The sequence below is a fragment of the Cebus imitator genome, unplaced genomic scaffold (assembly GCF_001604975.1).
Source record: "Cebus imitator isolate Cc_AM_T3 unplaced genomic scaffold, Cebus_imitator-1.0 Scaffold25, whole genome shotgun sequence".
NCBI lineage: Eukaryota > Metazoa > Chordata > Mammalia > Primates > Cebidae > Cebus > Cebus imitator.
In genome coordinates, this window is record NW_016107340.1 from 7647613 (window position 1) to 7664628 (window position 17016).

The 17016-nt window shown below is 36.5% G+C and overlaps 1 protein-coding gene across 4 annotated transcripts in view; it reads right to left on the minus strand.

Annotated features, from left to right (window-relative positions):
- Window positions 1-4707: 4707 nt before the first annotated feature.
- Window positions 4708-17016, minus strand: part of ABCC9 (ATP binding cassette subfamily C member 9) — a 132179-nt gene continuing 119870 nt past the window's right edge. For 2 of the 4 annotated variants that reach the window (XM_037736492.1, XM_017522964.2), the window contains 5 exons: window positions 15939-16042; window positions 13430-13563; window positions 11787-11849; window positions 10940-11115; window positions 7341-7429 (listed from right to left, as the gene is read on the minus strand). In XM_037736492.1, the coding sequence (XP_037592420.1) occupies window positions 10978-11115; window positions 11787-11849; window positions 13430-13563; window positions 15939-16042 (439 nt within the window). In that variant the 3' untranslated portion in view covers window positions 7341-7429; window positions 10940-10977. Of the gene's footprint in view, window positions 7430-10939; window positions 11116-11786; window positions 11850-13429; window positions 13564-15938; window positions 16043-17016 lie in introns of all 4 variants that reach the window. The other 2 variants (XM_017522963.2, XM_017522965.2) reach the window with 1 other exon arrangement.

The window sequence follows — 17016 nt, forward strand, 5'->3', positions numbered from 1 at the left end:
CTCTCTCCTGGGTGTTCCAGTCGCCTGTTGAAAAGGCACTGGGATCTGTGTGATTTCCCTTGCGGTGACTCACTGCGCCAGCTGAACCTGGCACTGAGATTCGTGGCGGTTTTTTTGCCCAGGAATCCCCTGGCTTGGCTCCCTGTTTCAGTTCCTTTTAAATCAGATGAATGGGTGATCTGCCTTCCTGGGTCTCCAGTTGCCAGCTAAAAGGGCACCCGGACCATTGTATTTTGTACAGAGAACCCCGGCACCAGGGTGTGGGCAAAGCAGCCGCGCCGGCCAAAACGGCCGCGCTGGCGACTCATGGGGCTCCTCCGCCTGGGAATCTCCTGGTCTCTGGGCAATAAAAATCCGTCTGGAAATGTGGTGTCCACTCATCCTCTGCGCTTTCACTGGGAGCTGCAATCCTGAGCTGTTCCTAGTCAGCCATCTTGGGTCCTCTCCTCCTGAATGGTATTACCTAGGTTTTCTTCTAGGGTTTTTATGGCATTAGGTCTTATGCTTAAGTCTTTAATCCATCTCGAGTTAATTTTTGTATAAGGTGTAAGGAAGGGGTTCAGTTTCAGTTTTCTGCATATGGCTAGCCAGTTTTCCTAACACCATTTGTTAAATAGGGAATCCTTTCCCCATTGCTTGTTTTTGTCAGGTTTGTCAAAAATCAGATGGTTGTAGACATGTAGCATTATTTCTGAGGCCTCTGTTCTGTCCCATTGGTCTATATATCTGTTTTGGTACCAGTACCATGCTGTTTTGTTTACTGTGGCCTTGTAGTATAGTTTGAAGTCAGGTAGCAAGATGCCTCCAGCTTTGTTCTCTTTGCTTAAAATTGTCTTGGCTATACAGGCTCCTTTTTGGTTCCATGTGAAATTTAAAGTAGTTTTTTCTAATTCTGTGAAGAAAGCCAGTGGTAGCTTGATTGGGATAGCATGAATCTATAACTTACTTTGGGCAGTGTGGCCATTTTTATGATACTGAGTCTTCCTATCCATGGGCATGGAATGCTCTTCCATTAGTTTGTGTCCTCTCTTATTTCCTTGAGCACTGGTTTGTAGTTCTCCTTGAAGAGGTCCTTCACATTTCTTGTAAGTTGTATTCCTAAGTAGTTAATTCTCTTTGTAGCAGTTGTGAATGGGAATTTCCTCATGATTTGGCTCTCTGTTTGTCTATTATTGATGTATAGGAATGCTTGTGATTTTTGCACACTGATTTTGTATCCTGAGAGTTTGCTGAAGTTGCTTATCAGTTTAAGGAGTTTTGGGAGTGAGACGATGGAGTTTTCTAAATATACAATAATGTCATCTACAAACAGAGACAATTTGACTTCCTCTCTTCCTATTTGAATACCCTTTATTTCTTTCTCTTGCCTGATTGCCCTGGCCGGAACTTCCAATACTATGTTGAACAGGAGGGTGAGAGAAGGCATTCTTGTCTTGTGCCAGTTTTCAAGGAAATGCTTCCATATTTTGGCCCATTCAGTATCATGCTGGCTGTGGGTTTGTCATAAATAGCACTAAGGATTTTGAGATACCTTCTATCAATATCTAATTTATTGAGAGTTTTTAGCAAGCAGCGGTGTTGAATTTTATCGAAGGCCTTTTCTGCATCTATTTAGATAATCATGTAATTTTTTCATTGGTTCTGTTTATGTGATGGATTATGTTTATTGATTTGCGTATGTTGAGCCAGTCTTGCATCCCAGGGATGAAGCTGACTTGGTTGTGGTGGATAAGCTTTTGATGTCCTGCTAGATTCAGTTTGCCAGTATTTTATACAGAATTTTTGCATTGATGTTCATCAGGGATATTGGCCTGAAATTTTGTGTGTGTGTGTGTGTGTGTGTGTCTCTGTCAGATTTTGGTATCAGGATGATGATGGCCTCATAAAATGAGTTAGGGAGGAGTTTCCCTTTTTCCATTGTTTGGAATAGTTTTAGAAGGAATGGTACCAGCTCCTCTTTGTTCCTATGGTAGAATGCAGCTGTGAATCTGTCTGGTCCTGGGCTTTTTTTTGTTGGTAGGCTATTAATTGCTGCCTCAATTTCAGAACTTTTTATTGGTCTATTCAGGGATTCAACTTCCTCCTGGTTTAGTCTTGGGAGTATGTGTGTCGAGGGATTTATTCATGTCTTCTAGATTTTCTAGTTTATTTGCATAGAAGTGTTTATAGTATTCTCTTATGGTAGTTTGTATTTCTGCCTGGGTATCACCAGCAGAGGCTGCAGAACAGCAAAGTTTGCTGCCTGTTCCTTCCTCTGGATGTTTCATCCCAGAGGTACACCTTCCAAATTCCAGCTGGAGCTCTCCTGTATGAGGTGTCTATCGACACCTGCTGGGATGTGTCTCCCAGTCTGGAGGCATGGGAGTCAGGGACCCACTTGAGGAGGTAGTCTGTCTCTTAGCAGAGCTCAAGCTCTATATTGGGATATCCATTGCTCTCTTCAGAGCCGGCAGGAAGGAATGTTTAAGTCTGTTGAAGCCGTGCTCATAGCCACCCCATCCCCCAGGTGCTCTGCCCCATGGAGATGGGAGTTTTATCTATAAGCCCCTGACTGGGGCTGCTGCCTTTCTTTCAGAGATGCCCTGCCCAGAGAGGAAGAATCTAGAGAGACAGTCTGGCTACAGTGGCTTTGCTGAGCTGTGGTGAACTTAGTTCAAACTTCCCTGTAGCTTTGTTTACACTGTGAGGGGAAAACTGCCTACACAAGCCTGAGTAATGGCAGGCGCCCCTCCTCCCACGATGCTTGGGCATCCCAGGTCGACTTCAGACTGCTGTGCTGGCATTGAGAATTTCAAGCCAGTGGATCTTACTTAGCTTGCTGGGCTCTGTGAGGGTGGGATCCGCTGAGCTAAACAACTTGGCTTTTTGGCTTCAGCCACCTTTCCAGGGGAGTTCTCTCATGCTGGTGTTCCAGGCACCATTGGCATATGAAAAAAAACTCCTACAGCTAACTCGGTGTCTGCCCAAAGGGCTGCCCAGGGCCCTGGTGGCGTAGGCACCCAAGGGAATCTTTTGGTCTGTGGGCCACGAAGACTGTGGGAAAAGTGTTGTGTCTGGGCCAGAGTGCACAATTCCTCATGGCACAGTCCCTCATGGCTTCCCTTGGCTAGGGTAAGGAGTTTTCCAACTCCTTGCACATGTTGGGTGAGGCAACGCCCCACCCTGCTTTGGCTCACTGTCTGTGGGCTGCACCCACTGTTTAACCAGTCCCAATGACATGACCTTTGTACCTCAGTTGGAAATGTAAAAATCACCCCCTTCTATGCTGATCTCACTGGGAGCTGCAGATCAGAGCTGTTCCTATTCAGCCATCTTGCCAGTCACTAAGTTACTTATTTTACACAGTGGGCAGATTAGCAAAAATAATGGCCTGAAAACAAAACTCTTTGTCATGAATATGGAATGTGTAATTGGTGATGGTCTGTGCTGGTTGGTGGCAGTTAAGTCCCAGAGTGCATTCCTCTTAGAGCCAATTAATTTATTTAGCCAGATATGGGTCTCTTTATCTTTGTCATTTTAGAAATAGGGCACTGGTGTTCATAGTGTGACTGGCTAAGTGCAGTTTGCTACTGTCCATAGAAAAAGAAATAACTTAAATTCCATTTATTAGATATGTATAATGGATGTATCAACTTTCATGTATCAGCAATGATACACTTGCAAAAAAAACATAAGATGGAAAGGAGAATAGTCATCACAGATAATTCACCTTCCTTCCATATTGTGAAACATCAATAGTGAAATCTCAAACTGGTCACATGTGCATACAATTAATATTTGAAATGCTTTGCATCTTTGTGAAAAAAAGTTTTATCCTCAGATCCCTTGTTGCTGATTAAACCCACAAAACAAAAGAAAATAATGTTTTGAGTCCCTGTTGATAACTTCTCAGCTAAGATTCGGTTCATTAAACAATGTTTCCTTTATGATGAACTAAGGCAATTAATTCAGAGACACCAGGAGGCTTGTTTTAGCAATTCAGGATAAGGTAATGTCAGCAGGGAAAGGAAGCATGTGAAAATCACCTTTAGTATTTGATGGTTCCACGTTAAGCATAAAAAAGGGAAACTAGTGTAATGATGAGATAACTCAGTGATTCCCAAATTTGGTTTATTATGAATCCAGTTGGAGGCACTTACTAGAAATATAGATACAAACTCTTTCACTGGAGAATTTGATCCAGGTGAATCTGTTAATACTTGAGATAATCTGATATCAATGATATGTAGTTACTAAAGAACAAATTAAACATAAGGTACAGGATACATCCCCTTGGCTATTGCTTCTTATGCCAAATGGCTTAGATTAGAAGACTTTGAGTAATAAGTATTTGTATCTAACTTTGAATAAGTCAGTAATGGAATTATCATAGTACTGTAAATCACAGACCTCCAAAGAATGTGTTACAAAATATGATAAAATATATATTGGAAGACAACCCTAAAAATTGATCAATAAACCTTGGGAAAAAGTCCATTAGGTTATTTAAATAAAGATATATTTAAAAAAATAATATAGCTGTTTCACTTAATGGAAACTTCTCTGGAGCGTATCTATAAAAGTAAGGAAGTGCATGACTCTGGCACATGTGAAACAGGATTGTCAAAGCAGGGCTAGGTATTGTCTCTAAATTGGTATTGAGTTCCATCTATTGACCAGTCCTGGCTGCTGCCCAGTGGAACTGTAAGTGAAAAAATAATCACCCTCTTTAAGCAAATAAAGTAATTTATTATATAATAGTAGTCCAATATGTTTTTATATATTATAGAGCATAAATACATTTATTGTAGAGAATAAACACATTTTATATATTGTAGAGAATAAATAGAATAAAGACAACACAGAAAAGAGAGAATAACCTATAGTTCTAGGCACATGGCAGTAAAACTGATCAGTGAATCAATCAACTATATTTCTTAGGGCCTACTATGGGTTAGGCACTTGTATTAAATTCCAAGGGCACAATGGCAAATAAGACATGGTCCCAAATTTCAGGGATCAGTTATTTAGAGGGTCTTCTGGTATCTAATCTAGGGCTGAGTAGACTTTTAAATGGATCATGAGTAAGAGTATAAAAATAGAAGGTGCACAATTGTTTATACGAAATGTCTTTTCCCTGTCAATGACATCAGTAACCGTGGTATTTTAATATAATGCTTGATGCATTTATTGCTTCTTATGGGAATTATAATTTTAAAATTTATTTGACTAATTAAATGTAAAATTTATAAATGTAAAATTTGATTTAGTTAAGCTGGTCATCTTTTACAGAGATGTACCTATATAGTCAAATATTATTTTAAGATGAATCTTTTTATGTTCGATAGATAATATATGTATAATAAATGGTTATCAATGAAGAACATTATCCTTGACCTTATTTAGTCAATTTAGTTGACAATTAGACCTTTACTCAAGTAACAGTTATGAGGGCACCAGTCACCACTTGGGTGTAAAAGGGCAAACATGATCTTTAGTTTAGTGTAGCTAAAAAGGCTTCTACTGATGTTGCCTGTACAGTGATACAATTAGAAAATATCATTAAGAGGTTACTTCCATGGGTAACAACTCTTTTCTCTGTGAGAATGAATTATAACTTGCTAACAAGAAATATGCATATTCAGCCCTACAAATGATTTAAACACCAACATTTTAGAAGAGTGGTTGAAGTTTTAGAAAATATTTTCGAGATATAATTAATGAGTACCAGTCATATTCTGTTTAGTTTTCAGAAAACAATAATCTTATTTTCTTCCAATGAAGTTTTACATACACAACAAAAGTTTGCAATTTAAGCTAAATATGATGGGCCATTTTTGTCTATATTTATGGAACTTACTTTTTTGTCAATATAAAGATTCAATATTCTAGATACACAACTATTACAGATTTTCCAACAGTGAATACACTACACAATAAACAGAGCACAAAAAACTATAGAAAAGCACCATAATTTCTCTTAATTCATCAATTTTATAAGTCTTCACAATCTTACAATGGATGTGGATCTTCATATGAAAATGAAATTGATGATATTTACAGTGGATGGGCACAGAAGGGTAGAAACGGGTTGCTCACATGACAATGATGGTAACTTTTAGTATTTTTGAATTTATTAATTTTCATTTAAGCAAAACCTAGCACTAATATCCCATGAATTTTTGATATACTCTCTTTACATGCTCATTAAAATTACAATAGCATTTTTGGCATATTTTTTATATGCACATTAAAATTAAAGCAGGAGCAAACGATCATATGTGACGCCATTGGGTAAATGTCTAGAAGAGGTAAACTCTCCCAGCTAGAAATAGACACTTGTTACATATATAACTTCAAAGTGTAAGATATTTCCAGCCTGCCATTAGATTGTTTCAGAGGAAACATCTGACACCTAAGAGGAATGTTCACCTGCCATAATTAGCAGTGCCAAAAGAAGTCAACGTGCCTGTGTAAATCTTGAGTAATGTGGCACTTTAGGGCTTAAGATAAGAAGCACAGCTAGTAATTGTAGAACGTTTAGCTGGCCTGCCACTGAAAGATTGAACCTAATCACTCTTTGAACTTCTGTCTGGAAAAGGCACATTATGCCTGATATCTTAATAATTCTCTCATTACAGGACAGGAAAAAATGAAAATTTGAGTAAAATTTTAAAAATATTTAAACTCTTCATGATCTTTCTAGCTAAGGCTTTGGCTTTATAGAATAAATACAGTGATAACTTCTTTGTGATAAGAAACAAGAGAAAAAAGAGACTTCTAACAAAAACAGTAATGTTAATGAATACAAATGCATTCTTGTAACGTAGATAATGAATTTGAGAATTTCATTAGAAAACATATCTTTTTAAATTCTCTTCCAATAACCTCTGGAGACTCCAACAATAAGGAAAATATATTCCTACTAACAAGAGTATGGTAATACTAACTACTCATTGCAACGTCCATGCCTGAGAGATGCCAGACTTAAAGTTCCGGACTTCCATGCCAGACTTAAAGTTATGAGAAAATTGTAGCTATAGATTTACCACTTAAAGTAGCTTACATGTTTTAATACAACCTAGCTATTCTTAAAGGTAGAGTGGCTTGATCACTATAGAAATATCAATAATGAACATTTTAAGCAATAATATCCTGAAAAACTTTTAAAAAACAGGAAAAATAAATGTCAACTTCTTGTGCAAAAGTCTGTGAAAGTTTAAGATGCCACTTTACAGAGGTCAAGCTGATGATCCATTAATTAGGTATGACTGCATTATTTTAAATACATGTATCATTTAAAGATACTCCTTCACATGTCTGCGCGAACAAAAGAAGCAAATACTCCATCTTCCCGAGCCAAGAGGCTTTCTGGAGTGTCATATTCTAAAATATTTCCTCGCTTCATCACGATAACCAGGTCTGCCGTCAGAATAGTGTGAACTCGATGCTGTGAGTGAAAAGAATACATGTATTTGTTATACATTTAGGGCACAAGCCAAAACAACGCAATATGTATATTTCACGAATTATTCTGGGGTTTGTTTATCTTGGTAGTGATGAGATGTGGGAATCACAGACACTTCCTCTTTTTTCCTTATTTAAATGATCATTTATTTACATACTTTTAAGCAATGGCCAACATGGCTGGGTTTTCTATGGGCTGTATTTATTTGAGTGTTAATACACTATATATCAATGTTACCATTTTCATGAAGCCTTAAGTATAAGTAGGGTAAAAATGTTTATTAAGCAATTAAATTAAGAGAGGCCATTGTGAACCAGTGGAGTTATACTTTAAGGTCAACAATAATGATCTCTTGTGCAGAGTCACTAATTCCTTGGGCTATAAGAAAATTTGAAGAACCCTAGAAAGTGGTTCCGTTCTGTGATGCAGTAATAGAAGGGATTATCCAGGCCTTTAGACAGGCAGTCTCAGTCTTCGGAGATCACTGGCACTGACCCATTCCTTCTTTCCACATCATGGCCTTTGGATTAATTAGTAACTAATAATGATGAAAGTTACCACTTCCTGAGCATATGCTGTATATTAAGTGCTCCACACACATTCTTGGGAATCATTAGAACATTCCTCAGCTGTGAGTGTTATCCCTCTCCACTTTATAGGGGAGGCCATTCAGAGAGATAAAGCAAAATCAGGAGATCGCATAGTTAATAAGTAGCAGAACGAGTATCAAAACTAGGTTTACTAATTTCAAAATGTAAGATATTTCCATCCTGTCATCTATCATAAGGCTCTTTGATACCTTAGAGGAGCATTCACCTACCACGTCAGTGTTGTGGTTAACAGAACAGGCTCTGAAGTTAAACTGGGATTGTGTATTTTGGCTTTACCACCTGTTGTGCAATCTTGAGCAATATGCTTAACTTTGTGTAGTTCCAGTTTCACATCTGTAAAACTATGGTAATGGTACCTGCCTCAGAGAATGGTGATGAAGTTCTAATGATAATCCATGTAAAAAAAAATCAGCACCTTGTCTGACACATACAAACAAATAATAAATGTCAACTACTATTATTTTTTATGTTTATAAATTAGGAAAAATCTGTGTGATGGGCCTAATTTACTCTTGCTAAGATCAGTGTTGTTCAATAGAAATATAAGGAGCCACAAAATAAGTGAAAACATTTTAATACATTTTAACACAGTCTATTCAGATGTTATCATTTCATTATGTAAACAATATAAAAATGATTCATGAGAACTTTTACATGCTTCTATTAGTATTAAGTCTTTAAAATCCGGTACATATTTTACACTTGTGGCACTTCTCAATTCAAACTATCCACATTTCAGATAATAGCCACATGTGGCCAGGGGATACCATACTGAACCTGAATTATAAAGAGCAAAATATTAGTGTGCTGATGGTAGTCCCTGTCCAGAGTTCTAAAGCTAGAAATGCTATCAGTTTGGCTGATAAAGTCTTCCAAAGCGCTTCTCTGAACAATTCCAAGTCCAACCTAAAGCCATCCCCAGAGGTAAGGGCCTGCATTCTGCCCCAGGCCATGTAGATGGGGTGGACTCAGTATTTATGCTTTCAGAAAAACCAGCAGTTACAGTTCTGACTCATGACTTGAGAGGAAGAGAAACACATATATGGAATGTGATAACGATGCCAGCTTAGAACATGCACCAGTTTTCAACGCCCATGACAAGCCTGTCGTTCACTGAATATTGGTAACAAACGATATATTAGGTTGGTGCAAAAGTGATAGTGGTCTTTGCCATTACTTTTAATGTCAAAGACCATGATTTATGAATTAACGGGATTTTGGAGGCTAATGTTTATTTATCTTTGAGAAAGGACCAGAGCCATTTGCACACCCACACATTTGGAAAAAGAAACTTAACAAACTATCCAATAATATCTGCTGTGTATTTCCCTCCAGAAAAATATTAGTTCTTCAATAACCATATCATGGATGTCTAAAAAAAGAATTTGGCCTCTAAACCCATAAATGTAATATTATAAACACTGCATTAATATTCTAAAATAATGTTTACTAGAAAAAAATAAAAATGAAAACATTAAAAAATCTTGGCTAACAGAAATAAATATAGTTGGTTTTTATTCCATTATTCCAAATAATTTTTCTTTGACAAAGTGTGGTGTCAATTGTAAATGTGTTGATAAAATTTTCAAAACATTCCAGAGAAATTAATCATGTAATCACTTTCAGAAATAAATACGTGGACTGTTTTGGTGTGTGAGTGCTTCCGTTTAGAAGCTGGAGAAAGTTATCTTTTTAAGTTATTCCACAATTTTAGCGGCAGTTAACCAAAGGAATAAGCTCTTAGGCAGGGAAGGAAAAACAGTTAATTTTAACGGAGCTGAGGGTCATTCTACAAAGAGTCTACCACAAATGTGGTGCTTTCCCTTTTATGAGCCTGTTATGAGGAGCTGGTCCTCTAAAAAATATAGTGATTCTTCCTCAACAGCTTCATGTGTATTAGGGGTGGGTGGGAGCAGGGAACTCTACGTATCCTAGTGGCCACCTTCACACAAGTGATCTTGAAATGAAGAATGGGTGAAAGATATGTAAGTCTATAGAAATGTATTTAGTGAATGTAGGAGGAGAGAAATCAGGTTAAGAGGTAAACTAATCAGGAAAGCTAACATTTTGTTTAAAGTACAAATTATGCTCAAGTAATCTTCCAGATATTGACTAAACAGAGCCACCCAACAATGCCATGCTTTATGCAGAGTAGAGAAAATCCGTCTTTTGAGTCGGCAGTGGTCTATTTTTTTCTCCCTTTCTCTACCCATTTTGGGGCAACAGAAAGTTCTTTATCTTCTAAAATATCTCCTTACCTTTTCCAGTAAGAAAATTATTGAAAATACTGGACAATTATTTTTCAAGTTAACCAATTCTCCTACCCCTTAAATCATTCACACCTTTTCACTGGAAAAATTAGAGAAAGTAGATTTTTCTTTACTTACGCAGTTTGCAAAAAGCGAGCGCTGATGGGGTATTTCCTGCCATCTTAAAAAATGCCACATTCCAAAGGGGTTCTATTTCTCCCATGCATCATCCAAGACCAAGAAAGTGGAAGCATAGCAAGCACTCCATACACAACTCCCATTACTCACCAGTGAAACTCAAGTAACTATTTAAATTTAACAACGCATTCTCCAGCGCAGGTAAGAACTGTGTATGGCATTTTTATGGATGCTTAAAAAACATCCCTAGGGACTAGTGAAATTGGTCCTTAGAATAAGAGGTAATTCAGTTCATAGATTTCATAAACACTCTCTTTTGCATGTATATATTTGAAAACACATGCATGCGCCCCATTTGGCAGTGAGCATAATAACTAAAGCACTTGGCTGAGCTGATTTTGTAACACCCTGCAGTTAGTTCCCTCACCCCAGCCCTCCTCTTTATTCAAAGCATTAGCCATGCCTTACTGAGGGGATGCTGCTAAGATAACTACCAGAGAATGACAGATTTGGCGCAGTAGATCATGACGGTCTACTTGTTGGTCATCACCAAAGTGGAAAAGAGGCCATTCCTGAGGGCGAGCAAATTTGGAACAGTATCACACTCCACTAAAATACCCTCAGAAAAGACTAAAACAAGGCCTGCATCCATAATAGAAGAGACACGGTGCTGGAGAGAAAAATAGAAGAGAAGAGAATCAGCAGAAGGAAAAATATCCAAGTGACTCATTAAAAAAGAAGTTTTGTTAAGCAGTAAGCCTAAATGTGAGCAAGAATCCACTTGCAAAGAGGAAAAGACAGAAAACTGCAGGCTATTATAAGTCAGCTTTCACGTGAATTACAAATATTTACGTACTTCTATTTGATTGGTGCTATCTAAAACAGAAAAACTTACCTGCCCTACCATGATAGACCTCATTGTCTATTTTTTTTAACAGATGAATGGAAACATAGAAATTAGGTATAGATAGTAGCAGAATAAGCAATCAAATGGAGGAATTTTCTTTCTGGAACTGCTCATCAGACCATCAGATTATAGAAAGGAGAATTATTCTATATGAACTACCGTTGTATCTAGTGAACAAGCAGAGGCTGTGACCCACTGGAATCTTTAGATTTAGGATGTCCTATCACTGTAACTTAGGGAAGTCAGTTAGGTAGAGCAGACAGTTTGGAAAGAACAATGCTTCCAAAACATCTTTGTATTTGTTTTTAACAGACACAGAAACATTAGCCGAAAATACGTAATTCAACAGAAGTATATTTTGCTCAAACCCAAAGATGATAACATGTTAGAACAACAACCAAATAGGTGTGCCGCCTCTATCTTCTCATACTTACAGCTATTGTCACCACAGTTCGGTCTGCGAAGGCTGTCATTACTACCTTTTGCAAAATATTTTCCTGCAAAAAAAATAAAGTGTAAATTTTCTCTGGACTACTTTGTCTTACCATAATGTTTTGCCCCAAGAACAATATTCCACTCAATCCCTTGTGAGCATTCTCACTCCCTAGTCTTCTGTGGAAGGCATAAGAAAGAGTAGGCCCCAGCAGCAGGTTCATGTTGGATTCTGTATGTGTCTTCAAAACACAAATGACAGTCAGTGATCAGCTAGAAGTGTGTGATATATTTATTTCCAGGAAACACAAAGAAGAAAATGAAATTAATGTAGTATAACTCAAAATGCTCACTTGAGTTATACTACAAACAGTGTGTGTTCGAAACCAGCAAAATTCTGTAACGAAGTTTACCTTTGAGTCAGAAAAGGGAAGAACTAAAATTGATGCCAAAATTTGGACTTCGACCCATAAATGAACATTCTAGGCAGAAACTGTTTTTATTCCCACCTCAAAGCACTATTATAATTATATTTTAAGGGCTGTTATGGGTACAGATTTCATCTCTCTTAGAGGAAATCTTGGTTCAATTTTTAGAGTGAAGGAATTCCTTCTTTCAATCAACTGCCATTTCTTTCATACTCTCTCTCCTTAATTGAGGCAATATTACCCTTATAATAACTCTCAATGTTGTACAACCTTATTAATTAATACTGATTTTGAAGGTGATTATGCTATTTATTGCAATGACTTGATCAGAGACCATTTTACTGCTTTAGATTAAGTTTAAGAAAGCTGTATAAGTCTACGTACTTCGATTAGACTTACTTAATAGAAAAAAAAAGTCAAGTTAGCATCTCCATGTATAAATAGCTCTTAACTAACTTGAAACTGTTTCACTTTATGAGTAGTTTTACCCAATCTAAAGTGTGCAGCAAAAAAAAAAAAAAAAACACATGAGGTTGTGGGTTCTTTTTTTGTCCTTTCTGATGTCAAATTTTAATATCAAGTTAACTTTCAAAAGAACATTAGTTGCTAGCTCATACACAGTTTATGATTTAATGTAATATTTTCTCTACTCAATCACAGCCTTCTGGACAGATCTTTCTTGGACACACTTGACAATGTCAAGTACTATCTTTCAAAAGGCAAAATTTATGGCTTTTTACAATAAACACATAGAGAAGGCTGTTATTAATTCTAGCCATTATTAATCCAAGTGAATCCTCCTTCTTCGAATTTGTTTAGGAAATAATGAGTGGTGGTGTTTATCAACAGATTCTATTAAATAGAGATTTTCATACTGCATTTCAGAACTTATATGGCGTAATACTTGAATATAGTACAGTACCTCTCATCAACTAAGCCCTGGAAATTTGCTATTCTGAAAATTTATCAAAAAGTTGTGGCAAATTTATTTTATGTTTATTGGTAATAGAAATGCCTTTAAACCATATATAGAGTCCTATTTATTTTAATTCTCAATGTGCTATCATCAGTTCATCAAGGAGATGATTGAGAAGATTCTCAAAACAAGAGTACTTGGGTTGGATTGGATTCAGAACCCAATCAGGAAATAATCAATTATAATTTTCATGCACATTTCTCCAATTTGTCAATTTTAAAAGCACAGATAATGCACTCACTGTGGCCATGTCAATGGAAGCTGTTGCCTCATCCATAATAAGAATGCTGCTTTTGCGGACAAAGGCCCTGGCAAGGCAAAATAGCTGTCTCTGTCCAACGCTAAAATTCTCCCCACCTTCAGTGACAACCGCATCTAAATCAGAGAAAGAAGCAAGGATTTCACTAAAGGAATGCTACTAACATTTTCTTGGGCAAAATCATGTAAACCACATTACGCTGTATGACAGCATGATAGCTATCACTTAGTGCTGGTGCAAGGATTTCATACTGGAGCAACAAAGAGGAACTCCACTTTGGGAAAATGAAGATGATCCTAAATCATCTCATTTATAACAATAGGTAGGGAATTACCTCTGATAGTAGAATATAACACATTTTGAAGACAGGAAAACCTTGGAGATTATTTAATTATTTAATACTATTCTCTAAGGAGATTAACTACCTAAGGCCCAGAGAGATGAAATGGCTTGCCCCAAAGTCACATTTAGCTAACTTGATAAGATATAGAATATTCTCAACTCCAATTCCACTTCTCCTTTCCTCTCTCTAGACTGTTAAGTACAAAGTGGATAAGGACTGGATTTGTTTTCATTTCAATATGTCCCTAGTACTGTGGTATCTTACACAGGAGCTGAATAATCCACTGTTGTATGGATAAATGAATGGTATGTCCTCATTATCCTTTTCTTTTTTTGTGTCCATCTATATTTCATAAACTGTACTATATTTCATAAATGGTGAGTTTAAGATAAATTCTGTTTACAAAATGTCTTTTTTAATTAGAATTCAAACACCGTTTTCTAAAGTTCTGGGGGTAAATTCTATTGATTATATTCTAATGGTATCAAAGTCTTATAATTTGTCATGATTAGAAGATAGGTATCTATTCTCCAAATTCTAATTTATATATAAAAGAGGATGCTGGGGATAAGGAATGTTTCCACTAAAGCTGGCCTGAACCAAATCTTCATTAAGCAATTGGTCATCTTTACTAAGATGATAAGCATAATATACAGTCAGTTACATAATGTAAATACAATCTCCTATTGCCTGTGCTGTACCATAACCTCAAAACACTATGCCCACAATTCTAAACAGGTGTATGTAGCTCTCATGTTAATGAAGAGTATTAGAAAGATGCAATAGTCTGTCTTTTCAACTATTAGTGGAGAGAAAGGGGATCTCTAAATGCCAAGAGAGAACGTTCTATAAGCATGTATTAATTTCTCAAGTAGACTTGCTGGGCTTTCCACAGGAGACATTAAAAAATTATTATGGGAGCTAAGCATAGTGGGGCACGTATAGTCCCAGCTACTCAGGAGGGTGAGGCAGGAGGATCACTTGACCCCAGGAATTAGAGGGTGTAGTATGTGATGGTCATGCCTGTGAATAGCCACTGCACTCAAGTCTGGGTAACATAGTGAGAACTTGTCTCAAAAAAAAGGAAAAAAATCACTATGGGAAGGTTCATCCAGAATTCTAGAATTACTTTCACAACCTGACCCTGGCAAGTCAATCAAACTTTCCTTAAAGACATGTTGTCTTGACTTTTGTTTGTGGCATACTTTCTCCTTGGAACTTAATTAAAATAATAAAATGTAGTGTTTTTGAGTTGGCTCTCCTTTTCAAGTGAACTACCAAATACACGTAATTTTATTTTGTAGGTTGATTTTTAAAAATCTAGATGCCAAACAACACAATTAGGCAATTATAAATTGTATATTAAATTTAGAATATCAATCAACTATTATCTTTCCTATTGCTTTCTTAGATGAGTTTAGATGTTAAGGAAGCAGAAGTCAAAAATTATACGTTTGATTTAATGACTTAAAGACAGTGATTTAAAACTGTGATTAATCTCTGTGATTTTAATAATCAGATTTCATTCTGTTATCACTTATTTGTCAGAAATTGTACAACCTCTGGGACTGAATTTTTATCAGTGATTGAGTACATGTTGTGTTCTTTATGCACTTGGTTAAAACTGATACTGCCTCAAGGCAATGTACAACAATGTCTTCAAACACAAAGAAACTTATGTCATATCAATAAAGAGAATTTTTCCTTCTTGCAGCAAGGAAAATGGCTACTAATGTGGCAAAACTGGCTTTCCCTAAATGGTGCCAAAGACTTAAACCTAACAGCTCCTGCAATCCTCCCATTCATTTTCTGATGGTAGGTAATCAGACAGGTCAACTGAGCAAGAATAACCACAGGGAAACATCCATAACAATGACCTGTACCCATCAATTGTGAAAAGATGGCAGAGATAGATGTATTAATTGGAATATTTTGGAGTAGTCACATAGAACAGAATTTGTTACGGGGTTCATTCTCTGGTACCCCATGCCAAAACATTAGAGTTTGAAATATTCTAATGACTTTTAGGATTTTATTGTAAATATAAGGAGATTTAACACTAAAATTATGTGATTATAGCATAAAATATAAAGATATGTAGGATTAATGGCATATATAAAAAATAAAAATACTATTTGGAAAATATACCTAGACCTCCTGGTAAAGATTTGACCATATTCTTCAGCTGAGCAATTTCTAAGGCTTCCCAGAGTCTGTCATCTGTGCATTTGCACTCTGGATCTAAATTAAATCTGTAGGGAAAAATTAGTTAATCAATAAGTAAAAATAGAGAAATTTTATGTATATTTACTTATTGCTTTTCTTTTCTTACAATGTAAGTTCATTTGTTTGGTTACTGCTGTATATTCAGCACCTAGAATAGTGCTCAGGGCAGGGCAAGCACTGAATTAGTGTTTGATGAATGAATGTATAATCTTAATAGTATAAAACATGGTCTTGATGATATTATTATATAACTTAATATACATTATATCATATAACCAAGTTTGTTACATAGATCCATTGGCTCCAAATAATGCTTGTATAACCCGAATAGTATCTAGCAAAATATTCATGCAGAGCCGATGCTACATACATACATCTCTATGGGAACATATGAACTATTTTAGATAGGCTGTGCTGCACCACCAGCAATAGTAGTGTATTGGTCCATTCTCATGCCACTATATGTTTATAAAGAAAAGAGACCTAATTGACTCACAGTTCTGCCATAAAGAACTATGAGTCAATTAAACCTCTTTCCTTTATAAATTACCCAGTCTCAGGTCATTCTTTATAAAAGTGTGAAAACAGACTAATAAAGATGCCAACATGGACTTTGGAATCAGATGAACTTCAGTTGGAATAGCAGTTCTTCCACTTAGTAGGGGTATGAACTTGGGTTAAGTTACAGCTTCTCTGAGTAATGGTTTGAGGACTTAATCAGATAATATATTTAAAGCACCTAGCAGATGGTTGATATCCCCATTTTTTTTTTTTTTTTTTTTTTTTTTTTGGGAAACCCTGAACCAGGCACGAAAACTGTAGCAGCTTTATGCATAGAAATTTTGGCTGAAGTAAAGTTATAAGGGGTGGAGGGATAGGTAAAAGGATTAACCAAAGTCAGAATATCTGCTAAGGCCAGGCCAGACATCCAAGTTAAACTGGATATCTGTAGGACAGAACACCTTAGAAATGTCTGCCAAGCATCACTGCTCTCAAGTAT